Source organism: Drosophila mauritiana, chromosome 3L, assembly GCF_004382145.1.
Source record: "Drosophila mauritiana strain mau12 chromosome 3L, ASM438214v1, whole genome shotgun sequence".
Taxonomy (NCBI): Eukaryota; Metazoa; Arthropoda; class Insecta; order Diptera; family Drosophilidae; genus Drosophila; species Drosophila mauritiana.
In genome coordinates this window covers 13,160,800-13,184,491 of record NC_046669.1, presented here as the reverse complement: position 1 = coordinate 13,184,491, position 23,692 = coordinate 13,160,800, and the positions used below count along the sequence as shown (strand labels likewise).

The window sequence follows — 23,692 nt, the reverse complement described above, 5'->3', positions numbered from 1 at the left end:
TGTACGCACACTCACACAACGAACTCACCACCACATACACACGCATCATATCAAGTACGCGGATATGCGAACGGTAGTCTATAACTTGGCGGTCTTCTCGGCGATTCTCAATTTGTTTAGCTGGCGGCAAAGAGAAGGGACCCCAATGGCATTGCATTTCCTCCTGATTTCTTCGATCGTTTTTAAATTCCTTTTTCCGTTTGTAGCCAGCTAAGAGTAGCGCTAAACTAAGAATAAGCATTGTACATTACTAATGAAAATGAAGTCTCTTATCGATGATCGTTCCTTAAACTTAATCTATTATGCGAATAGATTTTGTCCTACGCATAATGTATTTTTATTATACAAGATGCGGAATGTGGCATTCTTATAGAATGTTTATTACTCTATACAAGGCATTACTAATAAAAACTAACTTCTTTATTTATTATATATACTATACACAAATATATTATATACTAGTTAATGACAAGGTTAGACAAAGTAGTGAATGAAGCTTACAACACTGACACGGAAACAAAAGAACATGAAACAACCAAAAACACTGGAGTCCAAGTTTAGAACTTACTAATCAAAAATATATTTAGATACACTTTTCTGCAGGTATTTAAAAGGAAGTAAACGTAATGGTAAAACTAAACTAATGCTAACGATAACGATAAATAACGATAGAGACAAGCACTTAACCCCACCATAACCAAGGACTTACCAAAATTGCATACACTAGTTTTCTAACTACACCTACAAGGACACCCAATCAACACTCCAACCAACACAGAAACACAGTTACAAGGGCCCAAGATGGCAGCAGGACAAGGAATGTAGGATCGATAGGTAGGATGAAAAGGGTAGGGTGCATATCTTTTTGCCAAGCCTAACACATTTTGCCTTTGATATAGCGCATTTTTGGTTTGGTTTTAATAGAATCACAAGAATGACATATTGGATACAGGGTAATACATGCAGTTAAATATAAATAGCAACTAAACTTATCAAATAACTATGATCATTTCGTATTGAACCAATGCATTTCAAATAATTTGTAATATAATTTCCCTCAAAGCTTCCGCACTTTTTTCGATACGATATTTTTAAGCTCGAGACACACTTTTGAAGCTTTGCTTACAAACTAGATTTCGCTTGGATAGGCATAGGGTTAGATCTTTAGAGTATCATCAACCAAGGGCATAGTTGGGAAATGGAAAGGCTATAGTAGCCATAGGAATATAACAAAAACAGCAACAATAATTGGCGGCGCTTGTAAGAAAGCTCAGAAAGTGCATTTAAAATACAACAACAAAAAATAAGAAAACAAAATGAGAAGGAGAAATTTAAACATTTTTAAATGCAGAAACTAGTCGTACTTATATAGACGATATATTATAATACTATTATTATGACAATTATTACTATTACTATGAACAAAGAAAGATTTATTAGCGAGCTAAGGTCAACCAAGCATTATAAACCAATTTTGCAATTATACAAACCGAATCGGATGGAATGATATGGGAGAGGAATAGGTGTACGGCTGGAGATATTGGCGTTGAAAAGGCCCAAAAGTTATTTTTTGTAGATAAAACTGTTATCTTTTAGTACTTAGCCAAATGTTAGATCGAGGTACGAGATGCAGAGATATGTATGTATAACTCATGCAGTTGGCAGCAGGCTAATCGAATAAAACCAAATGGTCAAAGCGAATTTATATTGTATATAGTATAAAGCCCCTCAAACAGAAACCCGAACCAAGGGGTTGAATTATTGCATATTATTGAAAAACAAAATTAGTTGCTAGTCTAGATTTTAGCATCAACACATCCGAAGGACACATATAACACTTGGAATTTTTTGAGTGTAGCTTTAGATGCGTTTCAGAAACTATTTCTCAGATGCAGTACTATAGCTACAGCTTCTTTGTACACTCTATATACTTTCCGTTTAGAAATCCGTCCGTATTTAGCATTATGCAAGCACACAAACACTCACACACACGTAAGCAAAACGGCATGTGGTTTGATTTTGGTAACTTATCCTCACTTATGAATGATTTGCGATTGCTCCAGATTTATGTATGTAATTACATCCGTCTTTTCCGATCCCAAAACCAAGTCCACACAAATACAATTACTTAGCAATGATTACAACAATCCATTATTTGAGATTTTTGAAGAGCACCTTTAACGAAAACAATAAGAAATTAGCAGCAAAATGTGAATGAGAAACACAAACGAAAACAAAAATAAAAACCTAACATTAAAATTAAAAAACTGACATTTTAAATTAAGAGAACTTGCACCTAATACTAGTAGCATAAATGTAAAGACAGACAAATGCAGATAATGAATTCTCATTTCATTTAATTCAAAGCAAACCCGATTCCAAGAGGGCAAATCCAAAGAATGCTTTTACACCCAACACGATTCGTGATCAGTTCCTTTAAAAACTGTCAAGAGGCATTTCAAGTTCGAATGAGAAAACAAAACCAAACGAGGCGAAATCAAGAATAACGACACATGAATTAAATGTTAAATGTAAAATGGTTTCAGAATCAAAAAGAATAAAATATAAATAGAGGATAAACAGGATCGATCACTGGCCCTGTGAGCCCAGAACAGTTCAAGAGTTTTTCTATAGTATTTCATTGAATTATTCATTGAGTTCCCACATCGAATGCACTTTATATACAGATCGAGCATTTCTCACTTTATACATTTTTTCAAATTCATCACAATTGAAGCGGAAATAAGGGCAGAATCATGCACACAGCTATTACATGCATACTCACTTATATTAAATATGACAAAATTTATATTTACACACATAGAATGCCGAACTAACGGGGACGATGATGTAATGTCAAAATGATGTAATAGTCAAAAGTAGTTGATCGAAAAACAAAGTGGAGCAGAAGTGAAGAACAATTAAGTAAATCATTTATAATAGCAACAAAAAGGTCTTTATATAACTATTTATAGAAATATACGCTATATACTATACATATGTGTACATTAAATACAATCTATGAATAATGAAACCAGAATGGCGAAGTGTGTAAAATTGTGCATTCGTTCATTAAAACAAAAGGATGAAAGTAAACACCGAAAAAACAATACAGATATATATCTATATATACTCAATCGGCCTTTTCCGCGATGCATTGTCACGCGGAAATCGGTTGAAAGCCCACAACACAAGTAAATGCTATCGAACAAGAAAACTATTAATTAATTATGAACAAAACTATAAATATTTTAATACTTAAAGCATTATTACCAGAAGTATATTTTAAACATTATTTATGCGACTTACTGCAGGATACAACATAAATAAACCCAGCATAATAATAGATGAGTACATACTACAGTAACAATAACTACCGATCGATTAAAGATGCCGCCACCATCCTAGACACCCAAACAGGTTCATTTACGATCAATCTGCTTCAAGACCTAAGATCTCCCATAATCCGGAGCACACTGATCCAACCATAACCAAACAGTAGGAAGGAGCAAAGGCAGATTAGTTAGATCCAGAGTGCGGCGAAAGGCTAACAATAAGATGAGATGGAGGTATAAATCGTAATAACAGAAATATCAACCACCCTAGTATTAATTAATTATTGCCAGTTTCAAAATATGGGCAAGCAGTGTACATTTTGTTTCGTTTGCCAAAAAAAATAAAAATTAAAATAAAACTGAAAATAAAATTAAAAACTGGGCGTCGCTGATGGGGCGACATAAGCGCATTGATGATATGGAGGCGGGGACATATAGTAAACGCGGAGCAGGAAATTGGATATAGAGAGTCGGAGGAGATTATAAACCATGGTTATAATTACAACAATTAAATTATTATTAATAATAATTATTATACACAAAAACTTATGCAAATGTGTAATAGGTATATAAACAAAGAACAACTGGCAAGTTAAATAAAACAAAACAAAGCAAAAAAAAAAAATTATGAAAAACTAAAAAAAAATTAACAAAAAACACAAACCACAAAAAATGCAGAAATATATATTATATATACTTTATAGACATTTAAACATGAAAACAAAAACACAAAAAAGAAACTAAAAAATAAAGTTGCAAATAATAAACTTTTACCATAAAAATATCATTCAGCCCCATTGTTTCTCTCTCTTAATTCTGAATTCCGAATCCAGCGATATGGCAATTCTGGCTTAAAATATATTGGCCACCTGGCCGAATTGGCCAACAGAACGAAAACGAATCTGATTTGAATGGAAATCGCGAATCGAGCGGCAGTTCGCCTATTCAAGTCAAGCATTTGCATATTGGCTCGCGTTTTGTCGGCGGCTAGTAAAGATAAAAAATTCAAATTTTCATGCGAAAATTATGACTCAAGTGAAGTGAGTTAATCCCAGGGGAACACTTGGCGATATCGTGTGAACTTGAGGCAAGGCCAGACGAAAGACTTGATCTCTAGAATTCGCAAATGACATGGTTGTGTTCACTTGCTTCAAGCCAGGTTAACAAAAGCGCGCGTGGGCGATTGAAGTGGCAGTTATGGCCATAAATACAAATATGTTCGTTCGCGCAAGCAGATATTGACTGTCAGTGTCGCTCGATAAACATGCTAGCAGCAGATAGCAGTGGAAAAAACACCAGCAGCAGCTGCTGCAGACTCGCAACTGCCGAATAGATGTGCAATACTCCGCTCCGCATCCGTAGGTTGGTCTCCGCCGCCGCTGGCCGATCTGGTGGTGATGTAAGCTCCGGTTCTGGGTTGCCAATTACCGCCGACTGCCGTCTAACCGCCGTCTAACCAACTGTAGAATGTAAAGCTTCTGCAGGTCGCGAAAAACTCGCCCACCCACCACTGCCAGCGGTACAGCGTCATCATCATCGACTGCACAGTGATCTCTGCGAAGTTCGATCTTGCACGCGATGCGAAGCGGTCGAGAAAAGATTCTTTCCAGCTAAAAGCGGGTAGGTATTATTATTATTTTGATTGAGTGATCTGTTCAATAAGGGGCCTAATCGTCTTGGGACTGCCAAATGAGTAGCTTGAAGAACGCTGCCCCGAAAGGCGTCTATTCGCATTTGGATAGTGACTTTTGCATTGTGCTTTGCATTCTGATGTTCCGAGTTTCGTCGGTTTGCTTCCCTTATTTTGCGCAGTGGAGAAAGTAATTAGTGATCAGACCATGACCGAATATTACTGAGTTACTAGCATTCGGTTTGAAAATCATGACAAATCAAAACAATTTACTTAAAATAAACCAAACGCAAACCACCCATCCACAGCAATGCCGTCATACTTATCTGTATGTAATTCCCATTTAATAATTAATATAAAAAACCATACCGTGTCATTTCATATCAATCATGGTCTGAACTTGCATGTGAGTGTGATGTGACAATTTTCTGTACTTTATTATAGATTACATTTGTTTTAAATAATGTTTGAAGGCTAAATATTTGGTGTTTAAAAAAAAAAATTTCAAAATATTTTGCTTTCATTTTTCCACTAAAATTAATTTAATTTTATCAGGGTAATTTTCTTATCAGATGCAAAATTTTTAAATATTTTTCTATTTTCATTTTAATCACTTTCAAGAAATGCCATTCTCGGCATTATTTTATTTCTTACTCTAATTTCTCTCTGTGCACTCACTCCAGTTAGAAGCGGAGTTGACCTACATTGCCATGTGCTCTGCCCAAAATAGAGGATCCGCCTCGATCCGTTGTCTATTTCGGGAGGTGTTTTTCATTTCCCTTATTTTCCTTTCGCTACCTTACCCGAAAAATCATAATCCGATAGAGGCGCAGGCGATTCTTAGTTGGCCTAACCCGAAGTAGCCAGGTGCTATAAATAAAATGCCATCAAACTGAGCGATCGCATATACGCGTAGCTGCTAGGAAAGAGAGCTATAAAAAACAAGGTGGTGCTGATCGACCTGGGGATACCCTCGACAGCCCGCCCCCACTGCTCGGCTGCGGGAGAAGCTGAAACGAAAGCAATTTGTTTTCACCCCGATCTGTTGATACAATAAACAAGTTGGCGCACAGGCAGCCGCCCATGAATGAAAAACAGCGAAAAATATTATTCCTTTTTTTTTGGGCAGAATTTCTTGCTTCTTTTTGGCTGCCGCATTCTGCGTAGCGTTGTGGACCTGGCCGAGTGGTGAGGGGTCTTCTATATGGCCGGCAACAAGTTGGATTTTTCTAAAAATGAACACACACGAAATAGCTTCGTCTTTGGCGTTAAATACGGACCACGACAACCATCGGTGTCGAGCAGCGACAACGCATCTCCGCATCTCCGAAGAGCGGCGGAATTTGATTTGATTTTCACTTGGCCGACCGTCCGCGCTATTTTCCCATTTCCCTCTATTGTGTGTGGGGCGTGCTCTCCGCGGCGGTCCATCTAAGGAGCATATTCCGAAGAAGCGATGCTTTCCGCGACTCGGCTTTCCCGCAACTAGTTGCGTTTTGGATGTCAACACGATGTGCACGCGCACAGCGGCGATTCCCGTCGACCAACTGCCACTGGCAGCGTGAAGTGAACTGTGTGCACCGTGGCGATTTGAAGGTGATCTCAATCACCGGGCATTACCAGGACAGCTTGAGCCAAGACTGAACCGGCGAGGGAACCGAACAAAAGAAATTCATTTTTCCAGGGCACCTTAAACGTACAAACGATAGAATAGCAAGGTAAATATGATATTAATCGTTATTCTATGTATGTGGATAGAGCAAATACCCTTCGCATCCATTCAGGCCGGGCCTTTAGACCTTTTATGGGCATGCTTTTCGCCCAGGGAATCGAATTTCATGCACAAAAACAACATTTCGGTTTCGGGGCAAAAATCGTTGTGCGTTTGTGTGTGTTTCGCCTGAGAGAGCGCCACTTGCCAGTTCCTCTTGGACATTTAAATAGAATTCCCGTGCTGGCCACCGATCGAGAGAGGAATAGAGATTGAGCAGCCTCCTCCTCCTCCGTCTCCGTGAACGTGTTCCTCTGCCGGCGATCATCAAAATAACAACACAACGTGTTTTTCGTGCTTCTCACATCGCGTATACGCAACGTATTCCTTCATTTCATATTTACTTCGAACTTTCTACGGTTTAAATTGCAGCTTAGTTTAGATTGGTGTATTCCTTGTTATTTCCGTACTATTTTCCGGAAAAGCGTTTAACTGGTAATTACACCATTTTCATTTATTACCTTCGATGTCTGTCAACAGTTCGTATACACAATGTGTTTTCTCTCTGAAAATTCAAATCACAATAAACTCAGGAATTAGTAATGTAATTAATTAGTAATGTAAATATGAAAAGTTTTATATTATAATTAAAACATATAAGAAGGATTTTTCTCTATGGATAATAATTAACTCCCTTTTCCTTACTTAATTTTAGCCGAAATCAGGATCAGCATGCAAGAACTTACAAGGATCTGCGATCTTAACGGAAACGCAGACAAGGGAGAGTTGGGTCCAGTAGCCCCAGCTACCAACAATCTGGACCAGCTGCTACCCAACATAAAGCTGGAGCACGATCCCGACCTGGAGGGTTGGCTGCCCACGCCCGAGCACCCACAACTCCGTCTGGATCTGAACAGCACACGGCTGCTGCTGCAGGGCTCCGACGACCCATTGATCTCGCATGGCGCCACCAACGATGCCCACGACGAGGACCATCCCTTCAAGACGCTACTGGCCCGCAAAAGTGCCGGCCACGAAACCCCACACAATGGCACCTGCAGTCCACTGACCAAGCAGCAGCTGAAGGCCAATCTGCTGATGGGCAGCCGGAAGGCGAACCGGCAGCCAGCGCAGGAGCAGCCACCCACTGCCGTACCACAAAAGACAGTTAGGCCAGTGCACAGCCAGGGCCAACACCGATCACGTAAGCGAGGCGATGCGGGAGCCATGAAGCTGCGCTTCCACCACCAAGCTCTGCCGGCCGAGTATGCCGCCCATTACGAGGCCACACAGGGTCGCCAGCAAGCAAGACCAGTGCTGCCACCGCCAGCTCCTCCGCCGAGTCAGGCTCACGAGAACGTACGAAGTTGGCTGCGGAAGATTGCCGAGATCCAGCGCAATGCCGAACGCCAGCAACAGAAGCAGTCTTCCGCTCCACGAGTTGGAGCACCAACCTCGCGATCTTCACCCATCGCTGCGACGTCCGTGGTACCGACAAAAAATCCCGAGGTAACCACTGCCTCCAAGCGGAACTCCCTAAAATACGCAGACCTGCCGTACATGGGTGAGATTACGCTGGATAACTACAAGCCACGTCGTGGTCGAAAGCCCAAGAAGGCGGATATCTGTCACCTAATCTACAAAAACTACGGCACCATTGTTCCGGCATCTGTGCCTGCGATGCCGGTCAGTGCTGCTCCGCCGGCGTCTACCTCCACAATTGCGGTGCCACCTGAGGAGCCGCTGAATCTCTGCCTGCGTGACCAGAGCGGCGATCGCTACTCCATCTCCAGCGGCGACAGTGAGAAGCCGCGAGCTACACCAACTACGACCACAACTACGACAGATTGCGGCAGCTCCTCGCATCGGACCACACCACTTAGTACAGTAAAACCTTTGACCTTGGAGCTGGCAGGGACGGAGGAACAGCCTATGACAGCAGCCAAGTTGCTCCTCCAACCAGTTGGACTGTACTATCAGCAGCTCGTCGAGTCCTGCAGCCTGGGAGGGTTGCCCGTGCCCTTGGAGACCATCGAGAAGGACAACCAGCTGTCTCTTAAGATTCCGATACCAAGCGGATTCTTCGCCAATGAGACCACACCCCTGGCCATGCGGAAACGAAAGCGGTCAGCCATCTTTATCCCGCCCATGCCCGCCGAGCATTCGTCGAGTCCCTCGAACGAGGTGAGCATCTGCAAGTTTAAGTTCACCGGCGGTGCCAAACCCACGCTGCAGGAGAAAAAGATGCTCTCGGTGGACGCGGAGGGCAATTACCGGTATTACAACGGCACCGGAGACAAGACCATGCGAGGCTACGAGTTCATCTCCCGGGATCAGCAGCAGCAGCTACAGCAACACCAGCAGCCGGCACAGGAGAAGCTCTACGTGGATATTCCAGCTCCATCGACGGACCTCAGTCCAGAGTTGCTGCACATATCGCCGGAGTCGCCCACCTCAACGCTACTCCTGCCCAGCCACAACCATCTAGTGGCCGCCGTAGCGCCCCATAGTCCAGCGTCCCACTGCTCCAGCTCCCAGAGTCCCATGCCCGGAGCGGTATGTCCCGGTCACACACAAAGCAAGTCCTCATCAGAGAGCGAACGAAAGCGAAGATCCTCCAGGCGATCAAAGCAGCGCGAAAAGCTGGAGAAAACCTTCAAGGAGAAAGGCTTTCTCATCCAAACCCAGCAGCTCCAATCCGCCGAAGGTGCTACCTATTGCAAATTTAGGCAACTAAAGAAGTTCACGCGCTACCTTTTCCGCAACTGGAAGGATCACATACCCGAGAGTGATCTGGCCAAGCACCAGAGTGCCTCGCGGGAGGATAGGCTGCCAAGTCTGGAAACCCAAACCGCCAACCAGACGGCATAGAGTTGCGGCCAGGAAATTCAGGAAACAGCCACACACAGCACTGCCAAAGAATTAAGTTTAAGACCAGCTAATGGCCGGCCCAACTACGGTTGGGGTTGCCACTTGAGGGTGGAGCACAGCAACCCATGCCGATTCCGTCCACGCGGGCTGTCCAACAACGCGATCAATGATCCTCAGCCACGCTTCCTAGTCGTTCATCAGTTTTTCTAGTGCCTAATAAAATGTTATTGTTAACAAATAAACTCAATGTTTAACCATATGCAAGAGAAGATTGATTGGTTGTAAAAGGCATCGTAGTATGTATTTTACAAAATATCCGTCAATACAGTTATGTGTTAGTACAAAAGATAAACTCCAAAATGGGCGATAAGTCTATAGGGGTTATGCTCGCTCTCAAGGTCGTTTCAATGCCATTGCGAATACTTCTCGTTATCATCGTTATATGCTTATTTAGAAGATGTCATTGCATCCCGTTTCCAGATTAGCCTAAATGTTAGTTACAGATAATATAAAAATTTCCAAAATGTTTGCTGGTATGCTTAGGTCGACGAAAGAATTTTGACTCGAATTCATTCGAAAGATGTTTGGAAGTTTGGGCGTGGCCTTGATAAGATAAATTCTCACTAATATTGTCAATTTGTGGATTTGGTTGCATAATTGGTTCAGGTGGCAGTTCTTTCAGTTTGGGTATCCTTGCCCAGGTTTTGGGCTTACAACTAAAAAACATATTTGCTTTCAATCGATTTGTGCTCCTTTCGACTTCGTCATTAGTTCGAACTCATGGAGCTCTCATGCTCCTTAGCCGTGTCAGCTAGATATGTCTCCGGCACCCTGGCATTCATGGGACACACGTACTCCGTCCAGTCTACGTCACTCTGGCCCTTGGAGCTCTTGCGACGCTTTAACGAAAACTGTGTGCGTTTCACCGGCTTCAGCTTAGCTGTAATGTTTAGCGGTTGGTACCCAGGTGCCGATTCGGCATCTCGCTTACTCAAGATCACTGGCCGACCGACCAGCTCCTTAAAGTGCATGGCCAGGTGACGACGCAGCAGGGACTTGCTTGGTGGTATCGACAGCAGGTCGGCAAGCAAGTCAGCATTGAAACGCGGTTCATAAAGCATCAGTGCCCCGTGGACACCAGCACCACGCAGATTGGGCGTGTACTCAGACAGGTCGATGGTCTGCAGCCATCCCATAATGCGATGCGCTGTCCATAGCTCCACATTGTCTCTGTCCGGAGTGGCTGCGGCCTCATCTTCACTGACAACCTTAATGGAGCGTCGAATTAGGCCTTCCGCGTTCCACGACAAGCGACGCATGCATAAGATTCCCGCTCGCAAGGAGGCTATGTGCAAACAGGAGCTGACGTGCAATTGGGACAGGTCCTCGAGCGTGAGACGGTGCAGCATTCGACCGTCGATCTTGGCCTGCATAAAGTAATCTTTATATTGTGGCAAGCCAATGTCATCCAACCAGCGTAGAACCCATGCCACATCCAAGCTGGATGCCTTCAGTGTCAGGTCATCGAATTCCTTTCCAGTTAGGTCGTCGATGGCTAACAAGATTTTCTTCCGGTGAAGTGGCATCTTTAGATTTAGCTCTCGTTCGATATCGACAGGCGAGGCGGTGAAGAACGACACCGATGGATTGGCCTTCAGCCACTTTCTGTAGGCGGAAATTGTATATAATAACTGGGTTCTTGTTACATTTTGATGACAAACTTACCGGCAATTGTCCTCATAGCAGCCCAGACCCATGTATGCCAACCAATTGCATACCTCCTGCGCTCCCCACGTGGTCCAATGTTTTTCATTCTCACCGAACAGCGGCGTCTGGGCACTCCACTCAATTCGACCGCCAGCTGTAGCTCGGGCTCCGCCTCGTCGGAACTCGGGCTCTGCCTGCTCCAAGGCGGTAAGCTCGCAGTTGCTGCTGTTGCTGCGTCGTAGCTTACCCAGTATGTTGCGCAAGCCACGGGCAGACCTTTCCCTCAGCTTTGGTGAGGGAGTGAACTGCGACATGAAGCTGGAAGTCATAGCATCCTCCGCTTGATAATTATCATCAATCAAAATGTGTTCGTTCGAGGCAAAGGCCACGTTTCGCTGCTTGCCGCTGCTGTTGGCATTGACGTCTAAGGCACGATTGTTATTGTTGTTCACTAACTTGCCATGCGATCTTGGCAGGCTGTGGAACTGCGGCTTGATTTGATGCCGCAGTGCAGAGGGCGGTGTCTTGGGGGATCCCATAAAGGCCTTCTGATTAATGTTGCTCAAACTGCCGTAGGGAATATTGGCGGAAATTGCGCCACTTCCATCGTGAGCATTCTCTAATGCAGTACGGTGCAGTTTTAGTTCACTTAAGGCACTCATTAGCTCCAGCTTTTGCGTTTCGAGGGCGGACCTAGAAATCATCTGTCGCTGCAGTTGCTCTTCCTTGGTGCACAACTGTTGGCTCTTCTCCGTTATCAGGCCCTCAAGCTCGATAATTTTGTCCGCCTGTTCTGACACTCGTTCCGCCAGCATCTGATACTGCAGGGCTAAGCCCTCCTTATCCCGTTGCAGGCGGCGCATTCGCTCGTCGGAATCCTGACGAGGTATGTGCGTCTCCAGCCAGTCGCTGATAATAGCCGCCGTGACAGGATCAGGGGCTGGAGCAGCCAGTCCGACCTAAAGAGATAAGAGTAAGTAAATAAGCCCTCCGTTTCTAGACCTTATCTTAGTCAGTGTGACTCACCTGTTGCAGGGCGAGAGCCAAAGTTTTAGCTGTAGACAAAACATTGGTGGCCGAAATCAAGTTGCGCTCGCTAAGCGTCAAGGAAGACCCTGCTCCGGATATAGATACCGATCCCGCCTGTGTCGCGGTGCTCGATATGAGGCCGTCCATTTGCTGTAACGCTGCCTCGAGCATTTTGCTGCCCTCCGCCACAGTCGCCATGAAGTCCAAATCAAAGTCTCGCTAATCCCGGGTGATCGATGTGTGGTGAGCTTATTGCGCGACTAGTGCATTGTTATGTAAGCAGGTCAGGCAGGGCACGTCATTTTGCACTGGTTTAAGGGAAAATGGCATTTATGGTTATTAATTTCAGCACTAATTGGGGAAAACTATCACGAAAATAGAAGCTGCTGCACCGTTCTGCTTCTTCTTCTCGCAACCAGCCCAGCCACTTATCGATAGTCAGCGAATGCACAATTGTGTGTAGGAGCAACATGCCGATAGTTTTCTAGATGGTCAAGAATTTATCACAAAACTAATTTTACTACAACATAATTTTTAAGGAACGTATAAAAATGTTTAAACACAAATTTTAATTACTTTATTTATTATAGAGCTATATTTGGTTTTCCATACCTGATATCTACTGTACAATCAATATACCATCACTAATAATCAGGTGGAACGGTGGAGTCACGAAAGATGTGTCATCTCCAGCCAGACTCATAACAAAACAAATATTAAGGATAAAATAACAAATATCTGAAATGAATCGCTTCGCTTATGTGGAGGCCCGTCTGAGTCCCAATGAATCCTTCGTCAGCCGCGACAATAAAGTGAAAATATACGATGGCGACCAAAAGGTGAGTAGCTAGTGAATTCGCACAATACGAAACCGGGTCTTACTTGGATTCAAATCCTTTCAGACGGACTTTGAAGACGGCGAAGTGGTGCTCACCACACACCGACTGTTTTGGGGTCGCCCTGGAGAGATTTCCCGGGCCGCCGTAACACTTTGCCTGCCACTCAGCTATGTGATATCCGTCAGCGAAGAGACTACTGCCTCCAACTTCTTTGGCCGCAAGACTCGCATAATCATGCATCTGCACCCGCCAACGTCGGACAAAGGACCCGGCCCACTGGACTCCAGTCGCGCCACCCACATCAAACTGTCGGGCAAGAATGGCCTGAGTGTCGAGTTCCACAGTGCCTTGCGGGAGACTCTAAATGCCCGCGTCTGGGAAATCCTCTTGACCAGCGAGACCATCATCAATGGCGTGGCCAGCAGTCCAACCTCGGAGCCTGCCAACGATAGGCTGGCTCGCATTCAGAAGAGGACAGGAATTGGCGGCATCGAACGGCACTTGGAGGCAAAGGCCAAGGCCACGGATGAGAACATAGCACTGGCCTTTCAGGATCTCAGTGTTCTAATGGCCATGGCCAAGGACATGGTGGGAGTGTCCAAGACAATAAGCAGCAAGATACGCGAGCAGAAGGGAGAAATATCTGACGATGAAACGGTGCGTTTTAAATCCTACCTCATGAGCCTGGGCATCGATGACCCCGTCACGCGGGACAACTTTACCAGCAATTCTGCTTACTTCAGTAGCCTGGCCCGACAGATTTGCGAGATGCTGCTGGATCCTATCGAGGTAGGAACTATTTTAATAAGTTATACTTTGTATTGACACTTACTTTATTAGGAGCAAGGTGGCATGATGTCCTTGGCTGATGTCTACTGCCGTGTGAACCGCGCTCGTGGTCTGGAACTGCTATCGCCTGAGGACTTGCTGCACGCCTGCGAGCAGCTTAGTGGTCCTATACGCCTGCGCAGCTTTCCCAGTGGCGCTAGAGTGCTACAACTAGAGTCCCACGATGACGCCCTAATTGCCGTTGACACATTGGAGAAGGTGGAGGCTGCCGAGTCTCTGGCTGTGGAGGAACTAGCCAAGCAGCTGGGAATCTCACTCCTGCTTGCCAAGGAGCGATTGCTAGTGGCCGAGCGTCTGGGCAAGGTGTGTCGTGACGAGTCCGTGGAGGGACTGCGGTTCTATCCCAATCTTCTGCTAGGCCGGGACTAATTTCAATGTACTTGTTGTTATGCTTAATAAAGATGTTTTACTTTTTATTTAAAAATGGCAGAACTTTTAAGTAGAAAGCCAGTACACTTAAGCTTTATGAAACTCATTTAAGTAAATATCCTTTAAAGGTCCTTACCATTTTCAGTTCCATCGCAATGACAAGACTGAGTTTTAAATTTCATTTCACACTTTATTGATTAACGGAGCTTCTGCTGTGACTTTGTCGGCGCTTCATTAAGTTATTTTGGTTTTGTCGTGATTATTTTCTTTTTTGTTTAGTATTCTCAAGAGTTTTATTCGTAATCAGTTTAATGAAAAGTTTCTACAGTCAGGTATTTTGATAAGCAGTTATTGAATTGAAATTACACATTTATATTAATAGTGGTTTTCGTGTTTACATATATATATAAATATCTTATGCTGCTGCTTAGATTGCTCCGCATTACATTAATAAATCTTTGAATTACGTTTCAATAACCATTTGATCAGACCAAATTACCACGCATGTATCTATATAACTTTCGTACTCAGGATTTTGGCCAGTTGCTTGAGTAACATTTTCCCACTTCGTTATGCTTTCAATCATTCATTCGGTTTACGTAGTACCATGCTTTCATTTTCGTTTATTCATCTTAAATCACATTTATTAATTAATATTAACATTGAGTAGTTTATGCTTGAGTGTGTGTTGGGTACGGTAGGGAGTACGGGTAGTGGGGAAGTTAATTTGTGTTTTATTTCTTGCTGGCTGAAGAGGTTTATGCAGAGGTTTACTTTAGGTGCTGCACAGCTGAATCAAACAATGCTAAACAAGTACAGCACTCTAGGCGGTTGTAACATAATAAAATCGTTACTTAAATAAATAATGTCGATCTACAAAAAAACTGGCTTAGTTGAAAAACAAATTTGCTTAGTCGAAAGCGACACTTTTACACATTACTCGACTCGAGTTGGCAACTTTTCCATCCTCCAAGCTCCTTCATTCAGCTGCTCTCCTGTCTCTAGTTTCATTGTACATTGCGCTATTACAAATAAATTGTTTAAATAAGTTTTGACTTTTGTATATTTTGTTTTGCTTTCCGTTTTTAATGTATCTGCAATTGGAAGTACTAAATTGGTTGAGGCTACGAATTGTACATTACAAACTAAAATGTGTGTGTTGTTTTATCTTCGTTTTGTGAACTTAAGCTTAGCAATCGATTAAATAATTAGCAATAATAATTTTAATAGTACAATATGAATATTTGTAATTGCTTAAATGAACCCCTCTACCAGGTTCATATGCTCTCGCAGCTAAACGTAATCGTAATAATTAGAATTTCTTTACAATTTATTTACGTTTCTCTTGATTCTCCTCCTCATATTATTGCTTTCCTTTTGTTTCCGTCGACTCCTCCCCTCCCCTGATTTACAGCTTAAAATTAGCACGCTTAAAGAATTAGTCTTAGGACTTAACGAATTGGAGTCGGGAGCCAAATAGTAGTAGTATAAATGGCTATTGGGCGCGGGACATATTGAAACAATTTCCATATATATATATGTAATATATATGCGTATATACAACTAGATAAATATTATTAAGACCTCTACACCTAATTCGTTTTTGCCAGGGGGGACACAATTAACACAAGCGCAGTCGGTGGAGCCGGGCCAGGCCGATTGTGTTTCGGCTCCAGCTTCAGCTCCTAACTAGGTTGCACAACTATGAGCTGCCATGCTGTTGCCCATGCAATTTACACTTACGATTACACATCAAAACATATATAGTTATATGGGTATACAATGTACGATAGTACTGATAGTTAGGAGGTAACCATAAACTATAATATCAAGCAATACACAACGCGTAGCCTTTCTACTTGTTCGCTCTATAGCTTCATCTCTCAGTCGTCCCAGTCGTCGTCTCAGTTCCAGGCAATTCACATCCCTTACTTGGTCGCATCGGTGGTGGAGCGCCGTCGATTGACCGCAGCCTGCTGTTGCTGCTGCTGTTGTTGCTGCTGCTGCTTGGCCGCCGCCAGAGCTGTTAGAGTTCTTTGACTGATGGCTCCCGAGGCGGTGGTGGCCCTGCCGGCGATCTGAATGTGCTGCAGCTGCTGTTGCTGCTGCTGGGCCACCTGCACTTGGTTGGGACTGGGCAGTGTTTGCGACGACACCGTGGCGGTGCTCTGCTGGTTGAGTATTCGGTGTTGTTGCTGCAGCTGCTGTTGCTGCTGCTGAGGCTGTTGCTGCTGTTGCACGGGCGCCTTCACCGTTTTCAGCTGCAGCTTCTGCGCGGACATCACAATCGGAGTGGTGGTTAGGTTGGCGCTGCTGGTCACCACATTGGCAGCTAACAGTGGGGAAAATATAGGCGCTTGTAATAGTCCACAGGAATGAAAGCATTTCTACTAACCGTTCACGGGTGTGGTGGCGATCTTAAGCGTGGAGCCACCTATCTGCCGCTGGGTGGTGATGAGCTGCCTGTTGGCCAATTGCTTGGTGCCCACCACCTGGACGTTGCGGGCGCGCGGCTGTATGGTGCCCAGCAGCTGGATGGCCGCGGTGCTGTTGCCGCCTGACTGCGACTGGATCGTCTGCTGCTGGACCGTTTGCTGGGCGATACCTATACCACCACCAACATTTGAGGTACGTATTGTTTGAGGATTTAGTTTCTGTACACCGGCACCGACTATTTGAGCTGTAAGCAGAGAGAGAGCAGAACGTGGGTGTGCGGGGAGATTTTTTTTGGTTGTTGTTTTAGGTTGCAATGAGAAATGTTGAAGGTCAGAGGTCGGGAAGCCGCAAACTTGGTCGCTAAACCAGTACGCACAGTACGGTTGCGGTTATACATAATGGACTCTCTAATCTCAAACTGATGGCATTTCGGGTTAGGACACACAAGACACACAAATCGGATTGGATTAGTTTAGTTGCATGAGGGATCGAAACGAGTTGTTAACGGGTTTGTGTTGTATGATGTTGTAAACGAGAAACGAAACAGAAACAGAAAAGAACAAAATTAAGCATGTTCAATAAAAAGAGTTACGTCTAAATAATATGGTCCGAGTATAAAATAAAGATTCCCACCAAGGAGCCAGATCCAGAGTCACAAATATCTCTTCGGCCTGGCCGAAACGACAGTGCAGCATTCTTAGCAAGCGGCCTCTGCACCGGGAACGCATTTCTCGTATACTCACCAATGGGAAGGGTCAGCATGGCCGTTGTGGCCCCCGATCCTCCACCGCCGCCCGCACTGCCACTGGTGCTGCTTCCCGTCGTCACTCCTCCGCCGGAGTTATTCGTAATGACGACCGTCTGAGTGCCAGGTCCCGACGAGGGCAGGCTCACAATGGTGCCCGTTGGTGGGGCATGTTGCTGCTGAGTCTGCTGATGCTGCTGCTGGTGGTGCGGCGTCGACTGCGTTTGCAGCGTTATGGTGTGTGGCAGTTGCTGTTGCTGGCTGGAGACTGGAACCGAGACCAGGACACTTCGCTGTTGGCCCTGCGCTGTGCCCGCACCAGTAGCCGTATTCCCCGACTGCTGCTGCTGCAAACTGTTGCCGGAGAACTGGAGCGAAATGGGCTGTGTGAAGCCGGGGATCTGCACCTGGACATTCTGCAGGCCGGCAAAGTTAGCCATAGCGCCCTGCAGTTGAGACAGATTGATGCCCTGCAAATTCAGTGTGGCGGTGGTCTGTTGCTGCTGCTGCTGTTGTTGCTGCTGCGGTGAGGCAGAGGGCTGCGGATGCGGACTAGACATGGGCGAGTGTATCGAAGATGTGGCGGGAGAGTGAACGATGGTTTTCGTGATGAACTGCTGCGTTGGCTGCGGCTGTTGCGGCGACACGTGCGGCATGGATACGGCGGATACGTTCGATGTGACATTGCTCAGGCGCTCCAGCAGGGCTTGGTTTTGGTGCGTCTGCGACGACTGCGAGTGATCCGAGCCCGATGGCGAGGGAGTTGCTGCATTGGTAAGCAAGGCGGACAGGGCTCCACCGCCGCCGCCACCACCACTTGAGGTGGACGCCAGATTGTTTGGCACAGCAAAGCCACTGGCATTCGAGGCGTTCGAATCGCTACCTGGAGATGGAGCCGCCATGCCCACCACAATGGCGTTGGGCGGCGCTGTGGTGCTGTCTCTTCTTAGGGAGCTCAGAATGCGCTGCTGAACTGGGCCCGTTGGGCTCTGAATCCATGCTGCCGCCGCCGCGGCACTGTTACCCGACGAGATCACTGTGTAGCTGGTGGTGGGGTTTGTCATCACTGCGGGCGGAGAGGCCAACTGCGAGGCAAGCGCCGACATGGACACTCTCACTGTCTGGCTGCCGTCGCCTGTCTGTTGGTGATGCGACTGCCCGGCTTGGTTGAGGTTGACAGCTATCAAATTGCCCGCGGAGTTTGTTCGAAACGTTGTGGTGCCTCCACTACCAATCTTTCGATTGGCGTTCAACAGATTTTGCAACACTTCGCTGGACTGCTGCTTCCGCTGCGTACTCACCAGCGTGGGTGTTCCACGGGTGGTCTGCACATACGTAGCAGTGGCCGCATCGGCAGTGTTCGACGTCGACTGTTGCTGGTGCTGCACAAGCGTCAGCGTCTGCGGTTGCTGCTGGCCGGTGGAGGTGGTGAACGTTCCACTGGCCACGGGTGTGCTGGTCATCGCAGCTGGAGCACTGTTGAGCAGGTTTAAAATTGACGCATTGCTGGAGTTCTTGAGTGTTGTGGCACTGGTGCTGCTTCCGTTATTGTTGGTGCTGCCGCCTGACCCTGCAGCATTGTTGTTGCTTGACGTATTCCCCGCTGTAAGACAATTTGGTATTGTTATTTAGCATATTTCCCAGTGAAGATTCCCACCGAACTTACTTTGCTGCTGATGCTGCTGCTGTTGTTGCTGCTGCTGTTGTTGTTGCTGGTACTGGTTGGCAGAGTTCATAATGCTGTTGACTATGGCGTTTATTGCAGGATTCGGATGTATGGCCGTATTGTTGTTCATATTGTTATTGTTATTATTGTTGTTGTTGTTGTTACTAGTGGCAGTTGTCTGTTGTTGCTGTTGCTTCTGCATAATCTGTTGCTGCTGCACTTTCAGTTGCGTTTGCTGCGGAATAGGAGAGTACAAAAAGTTATTGACAAACTAGCAATGCTTGGACCATGTTCTACTAACCAGTATTGGCACATTTGAGTTGAGCTGGGCACGCAGCGCTGAATTGGCCCCCACCACGGAAGTGCCCTTCACCTGCTGCTGCTGCTGCTGAATGGTGGCGGGCTGGATGGTTATGCCCGAGTGTTGCAGCGCCTGTGCCAGCTGTTGCGACTGCTGCTGTGGCTGCTGCTGTTGCACAAGGACCAGGGAACCATTGCTGAGGCTTACTTGGTGTGTTGTTGTGGAGGTATTGCTGCTGCCGGTGGCCAACTGCTGAAGATGAATGTGTTGTTGTTGCTGCTGCTGCTGCTGTTGTTGTTGCGGGACAATCTGTGCTGCAGCTTGCTGCGGGGCCTCAATTGTGTATGTTTGCGGCTGCTGCTGCTGCGCTGATTGTTGTCGAAAGTTTTGTTGTACATTGATTACATTACTTCCAGCCAAATTGAGGGTCTTTTGAGTTATTTGTTGTCGCGGCAGTGCAACATGATGCACTGTGGCGGATAACTGCTGCGCCGCTTGTTGTGGCTGCTGTTGTTGTTGCGATTGTTGCTGCGGATTGGCAACAACAACGACTTGTTGCTGTTGTTGTTGCTGCTGCTGCATTTGAGCTTGACGCTGCTGCTGCTGTTGTTGCTGCTGCAAGAGGATCCGTTGCTCATTCGTCAATCCCGTGTGAGTCACAATTGGCACATGCCCGGGTATCAAATGCGTGATTTTGACCGCCTTACGTCCCTCCTCGGTGAAGATCTCGCGGAACTGTTGAATGTATCGATTGGCATGCACCCGAGTGCCCAGCGCAAAGCGGCACGACTCGCCATTTCGCTCGCCCTCCCGGTAATCTCGGTCCACATAAAGCTCGCCGAGATACTCTGCATCGGAGGGGCGCTGGAAGATGGACAGCTTTATGTGGTATAGAGCCCGCCGGCCTTCACTCGCCTCCCGCTCCGTCTCAAGAATGTATTCCTCGACCAGCTGCGGTTGGAAGTTATGACGACAGTTGGGCTGACAACCGTCCTTGCAGGCCTCACTGAATTCGTTAAGGGGCTCGTAGGCCTTGGCATACTTTTCCACGCTGATCACGTGCTCGGGCACCTTTAGATTGGCGGGATACTCCAGTGTGGGCGGACGAATGGGCCGTATGACCTCGTGTGGTCGCCGGGGTACCTTCGATGTGAACGACGAGAGCATGGCCCCCACCAGCGGATTGTTGGTGGGCGCCGTGGCCGGTGTGGCGTTGCCGCCTCCACTGCTACTTCCCGTCCGCGGTCGCTGGCGCAGGCGAGCCAAGTAATCGCACAATTCCAGTCCGTGATGATGAGTGAATTGGTCTAACTTGCGCTTCCGATTGATGGCCGTTTGGGTGAACTTCTTCATCTGGCGCCGCAGCTCGTGGGAGTTGTATAGCTGACGCTGATGCTGGGAGTTGATGGCCTGCCGCCCTATGCTGGGATCCGGCTCCAGACACAGCGGCTCCGCCGTGGCCAACACCAGCTGGCTCTCCAGGGCGAGCTTGTCCTCCGCCGGCAACTGGCTGCCCATTTGCTGCACTTCCGCGAATAGGGTGGCGTTTGTGGGCCTGAGCAGGATGTGCTTCATATCACAGATATTCGTTGAGGTGGCAAATGTCTGGCGGAAGTCGCGGATCTGGGCGATAACGCAGCCGGCATAGAAGACGCTCGGCTTGGCGTATACCCGTGTTCCCTCGCCATCCGACAAACTGACGGTCTCCGCTACGAGTAGATCCATTAAAAACTCCGGCAGCATTTCACGATCGATGCATTGCAGCAGCAAATCGTTCTCGTAGGGCCACCGAAGCACCTCCACGAGTCCATAATCGTGTTTGGCGTGACCCGCCTCCGCCTTGGATTGACTTTCGTCCTGGGATGGCGGCTTGGTCCGACTCCGATGACTGACCGTTCCCGCACCCAATCCCGCAGCATCGGTCGAGGTCTCGTCCTTGTCCGTGGTGGACCATTCATTCGTTTGCGGATTTAGCACCATGTGCTCGTCATAATGCAGGGCCAGCGAGTATCCCTTGTTGCCGGGATACAAGTTGACCACAATCGTGTTGAGCTTCTCCCGATCCACCAACCGCTCCAGTGTAAATGATCGGGTGCGCTGCTTTAGCTGAAAAGTATAATAATCCTTACATAAAGTGCCCGCTTTTGATTGGCTCAACACTTACCCCTGTCTCGGCAAAGTAGTTTAGGTCGTTGCTCAGCAGTTGCAGGTACAGGTCCCTTATTTTCTCGTGCAGATTAAAGAACTTGCTGTTGCCCGACTGGCAGACGGAGGAAGGTGGCTTGCTGTTGCTATTTGAGGAGGCAGCGCCGGCGCCAGCGCGCGCTGATTGCGACGACGAGGTGGCTGCGGAGACTGATGCGGCGGGTATAGCTGAGCTGCGACTAGAGGAGCTGCTCTCCTTGCTACTGCTATTGGACTTCTGGCGCTTGCTGGGCGACGACGTGGGCGATGCCAGGACATGGTGATTGTGCGTCTGGTGGAGGTGATGATGGTGCAGGTGGTGGCCGCCGCCACTGGCTGTTGAGTTGGCGGAAGGTGGCCGCTTCTCGGACTTCTTACTGGACACACTGGCCGCTCCCGTTGAGCTATTGCTCAGACTGGAGTTAACGCCCGGCGGTGTCGACAGCAGGAGATCGGGCACCACCGGCGACGGCGACGTGATTGAGTTGAAGTTCGACATCGTTGTGGTGGAGGATGAGCACGAGGAGGGCGACGGAGCAATTGCAGTGGGCAGGCCGCTGGGCGTGGCCGAGGTCGGCTCCGTGAGCAGGCTGCCCAGTGAGCCGCCAGTGCCCTCGGTGGGGGACTCGTCGTCATCGAAGATGCAAATGGGCGGCTGGGCAGGAATCTGTGGTATAGCCTGCAACAGGCTGGTCTCCAGGTACGATTTGCTGCTCGAGGAGGCGAACTGCTGCTGCTGGAGCGTGGGATGCAGCTGATGGTAGGACTGCTGCGGCTGCAGCTGCGGCGAGGATCCAGACGAGCCGTACTGGACGAACTGCGTCTGGTGGACGCCCGAACCGTGGGCGTGGACCGCTAGGCCCTGGACATGGTCCGCGTTGCTGGAACCCTTTAACTTTTTGAGCGTGTCATTTATAATAAACTATCGAAAAATAAAGTGCAAAATGGGAATTAATCGTATTCAGGCTGCATGAAAAATGCCACAGTTCTTACGTCGGCTTCTTGGCATGAGGAGTCCAGGCTTTGCATGGTGGTGCCAGCGGATTGCTAGGGGAGATCCAACGGAGGATGGCGCACCCAATTACCGACGACATCCAAGCACCAGTCTACGAACAATCCTGGCCAGGATCGGCGGCATTCGCATTGCGCTAGCAGGTGTCCGTGTTGCCAGTGAACGTCGAATAACGAATTTCTAGGACCGCAGACGCAGGGCTCCGTTGTTGTCTCCTACTTTCGCTGGCTGCTGCTGCTGCTGCTGCCCATCGGTTAGTTTCGCCACACTCAGCACTCGGCTGTGCCGCATCAGGATCGTTTTGGGTTGCTCCTCGGCCCGTCTGTGTGACGAATCGCTGCACTGGAGGACACTGAGATCGGATCCCGATGGCGATTACTGCGGTTTCTTCACTCTTTTTCCACTTCCACTGCTGCTGCTGCTTTGCGTGACATTTTCTCTCTGCGCCCCTCTGCCGACGAACTCTCTTTCTGGCGCTGCTGCTCCGTGAATTTGCAAGGTCGCGCGCTCTGCTGCGGTTATGGGGCGAACAGTGGGCTGGTTCTTTAATAATACGCCGAGGATTGCTCGCTTTTAATTGTTTTAAAACTTTGTTTTATGCTTTTTTTTTGCAATGTAAATGTACTGTACGATTCGTGCCGTGCGAATGCCAACAATCGTTATCGTTCGCTGTGAATGGCATTGTCGCCGTTCCGTCCGCCGTTCGTGGTGTGTGCACACTGGCTGCCCAGGCACAGTGTGCTGTTAGGCGCGCGCTGTTAACGCTCTGTTAGTTGCCCAACAGACATTTGAAAATTCAAAATATGCAATTCAAAATGTGAAATTATGCAATTTATTTCCCACTTTTGGTGAATAAATAGACAGACTTTGTAGGATTGTTTACTTATGTTTAATAGGTATATTATTAAGGATTAGTCTCTACCAACTAAGCGTTAAGAATACAAAATTTTGTCACTTGTACGTATACACTTTGTCATACACATTTATCCATATATATGTAAATATTCA

The 23,692-nt window shown here is 46.9% G+C and overlaps 4 protein-coding genes across 6 annotated transcripts; 2 read left to right on the top strand and 2 right to left on the bottom strand.

The window, feature by feature from the left end:
• Window positions 1–4,724: 4,724 nt before the first annotated feature.
• LOC117141584 lies at window positions 4,725–9,763 on the top strand. 2 transcript variants are annotated; one of them, XM_033305098.1, is made up of 2 exons: window positions 4,725–4,955; window positions 7,392–9,763. In XM_033305098.1, the coding sequence occupies exon 2, from the start codon at window positions 7,409–7,411 to the stop codon at window positions 9,545–9,547; it is 2,139 nt and encodes a 712-aa protein (XP_033160989.1). In that variant the 5' UTR covers window positions 4,725–4,955; window positions 7,392–7,408; the 3' UTR covers window positions 9,548–9,763. The 2 variants fall into 2 exon arrangements, with proteins under 2 accessions (XP_033160989.1, XP_033160988.1); XM_033305097.1 differs by lacking the exon at window positions 4,725–4,955 and adding an exon at window positions 6,368–6,683.
• A 59-nt stretch (window positions 9,764–9,822) lies between these two features.
• LOC117140507 (liprin-beta-2) lies at window positions 9,823–12,714 on the bottom strand. The gene is made up of 3 exons (XM_033303480.1): window positions 12,281–12,714; window positions 11,273–12,213; window positions 9,823–11,212 (listed from the first exon to the last, which is right to left on the bottom strand). The coding sequence occupies exons 1-3, from the start codon at window positions 12,479–12,481 to the stop codon at window positions 10,315–10,317; spliced, it is 2,040 nt and encodes a 679-aa protein (XP_033159371.1). The 5' UTR covers window positions 12,482–12,714; the 3' UTR covers window positions 9,823–10,314.
• Window positions 12,715–12,939: 225 nt separating this feature from the next.
• Window positions 12,940–14,390, top strand: LOC117138987 (vacuolar protein-sorting-associated protein 36). The gene is made up of 3 exons (XM_033301058.1): window positions 12,940–13,122; window positions 13,186–13,911; window positions 13,963–14,390. The coding sequence occupies exons 1-3, from the start codon at window positions 13,027–13,029 to the stop codon at window positions 14,338–14,340; spliced, it is 1,200 nt and encodes a 399-aa protein (XP_033156949.1). The 5' UTR covers window positions 12,940–13,026; the 3' UTR covers window positions 14,341–14,390.
• Window positions 14,391–14,925: 535 nt separating this feature from the next.
• LOC117138986 lies at window positions 14,926–23,337 on the bottom strand. Of its 2 annotated transcripts, XM_033301056.1 has the most exons (7): window positions 22,666–23,337; window positions 21,653–22,594; window positions 19,489–21,594; window positions 19,188–19,422; window positions 17,520–19,124; window positions 16,736–17,020; window positions 14,926–16,672 (listed from the first exon to the last, which is right to left on the bottom strand). In XM_033301056.1, exons 1-7 carry the CDS (start codon window positions 22,699–22,701, stop codon window positions 16,269–16,271), a joined length of 5,613 nt encoding a protein of 1,870 aa, XP_033156947.1. In that variant the 5' UTR covers window positions 22,702–23,337; the 3' UTR covers window positions 14,926–16,268. The 2 variants fall into 2 exon arrangements, with proteins under 2 accessions (XP_033156947.1, XP_033156948.1); XM_033301057.1 differs by lacking the exons at window positions 14,926–16,672; window positions 16,736–17,020 and adding an exon at window positions 17,064–17,194.
• Window positions 23,338–23,692: the final 355 nt, after the last annotated feature.

Excerpts from the sequence above, each read along its gene's own strand:
- LOC117141584 (XM_033305098.1), top strand. The coding sequence starts at position 7,409 with ATGCAAGAACTTACAAGGATCTGCGATCTTAACGGAAACGCAGACAAG.
- LOC117140507 (XM_033303480.1), bottom strand. The coding sequence starts at position 12,481 with ATGGCGACTGTGGCGGAGGGCAGCAAAATGCTCGAGGCAGCGTTACAG. Across the intron at positions 12,214-12,280 it reads TGGCTCTCGCCCTGCAACAG|GTCGGACTGGCTGCTCCAGC; the intron begins GTGAGTCACACT and ends TTATCTCTTTAG. Across the intron at positions 11,213-11,272 it reads TGCTATGAGGACAATTGCCG|AAAGTGGCTGAAGGCCAATC; the intron begins GTAAGTTTGTCA and ends TTCCGCCTACAG.
- LOC117138987 (XM_033301058.1), top strand. The coding sequence starts at position 13,027 with ATGAATCGCTTCGCTTATGTGGAGGCCCGTCTGAGTCCCAATGAATCC. Across the intron at positions 13,123-13,185 it reads TATACGATGGCGACCAAAAG|ACGGACTTTGAAGACGGCGA; the intron begins GTGAGTAGCTAG and ends AAATCCTTTCAG. Across the intron at positions 13,912-13,962 it reads TGCTGCTGGATCCTATCGAG|GAGCAAGGTGGCATGATGTC; the intron begins GTAGGAACTATT and ends TTACTTTATTAG.
- LOC117138986 (XM_033301056.1), bottom strand. The coding sequence starts at position 22,701 with ATGCAAAGCCTGGACTCCTCATGCCAAGAAGCCGAC. Across the intron at positions 21,595-21,652 it reads ACTACTTTGCCGAGACAGGG|CTAAAGCAGCGCACCCGATC; the intron begins GTAAGTGTTGAG and ends TATACTTTTCAG. Across the intron at positions 16,673-16,735 it reads CGCCACCACACCCGTGAACG|CTGCCAATGTGGTGACCAGC; the intron begins GTTAGTAGAAAT and ends CCCCACTGTTAG.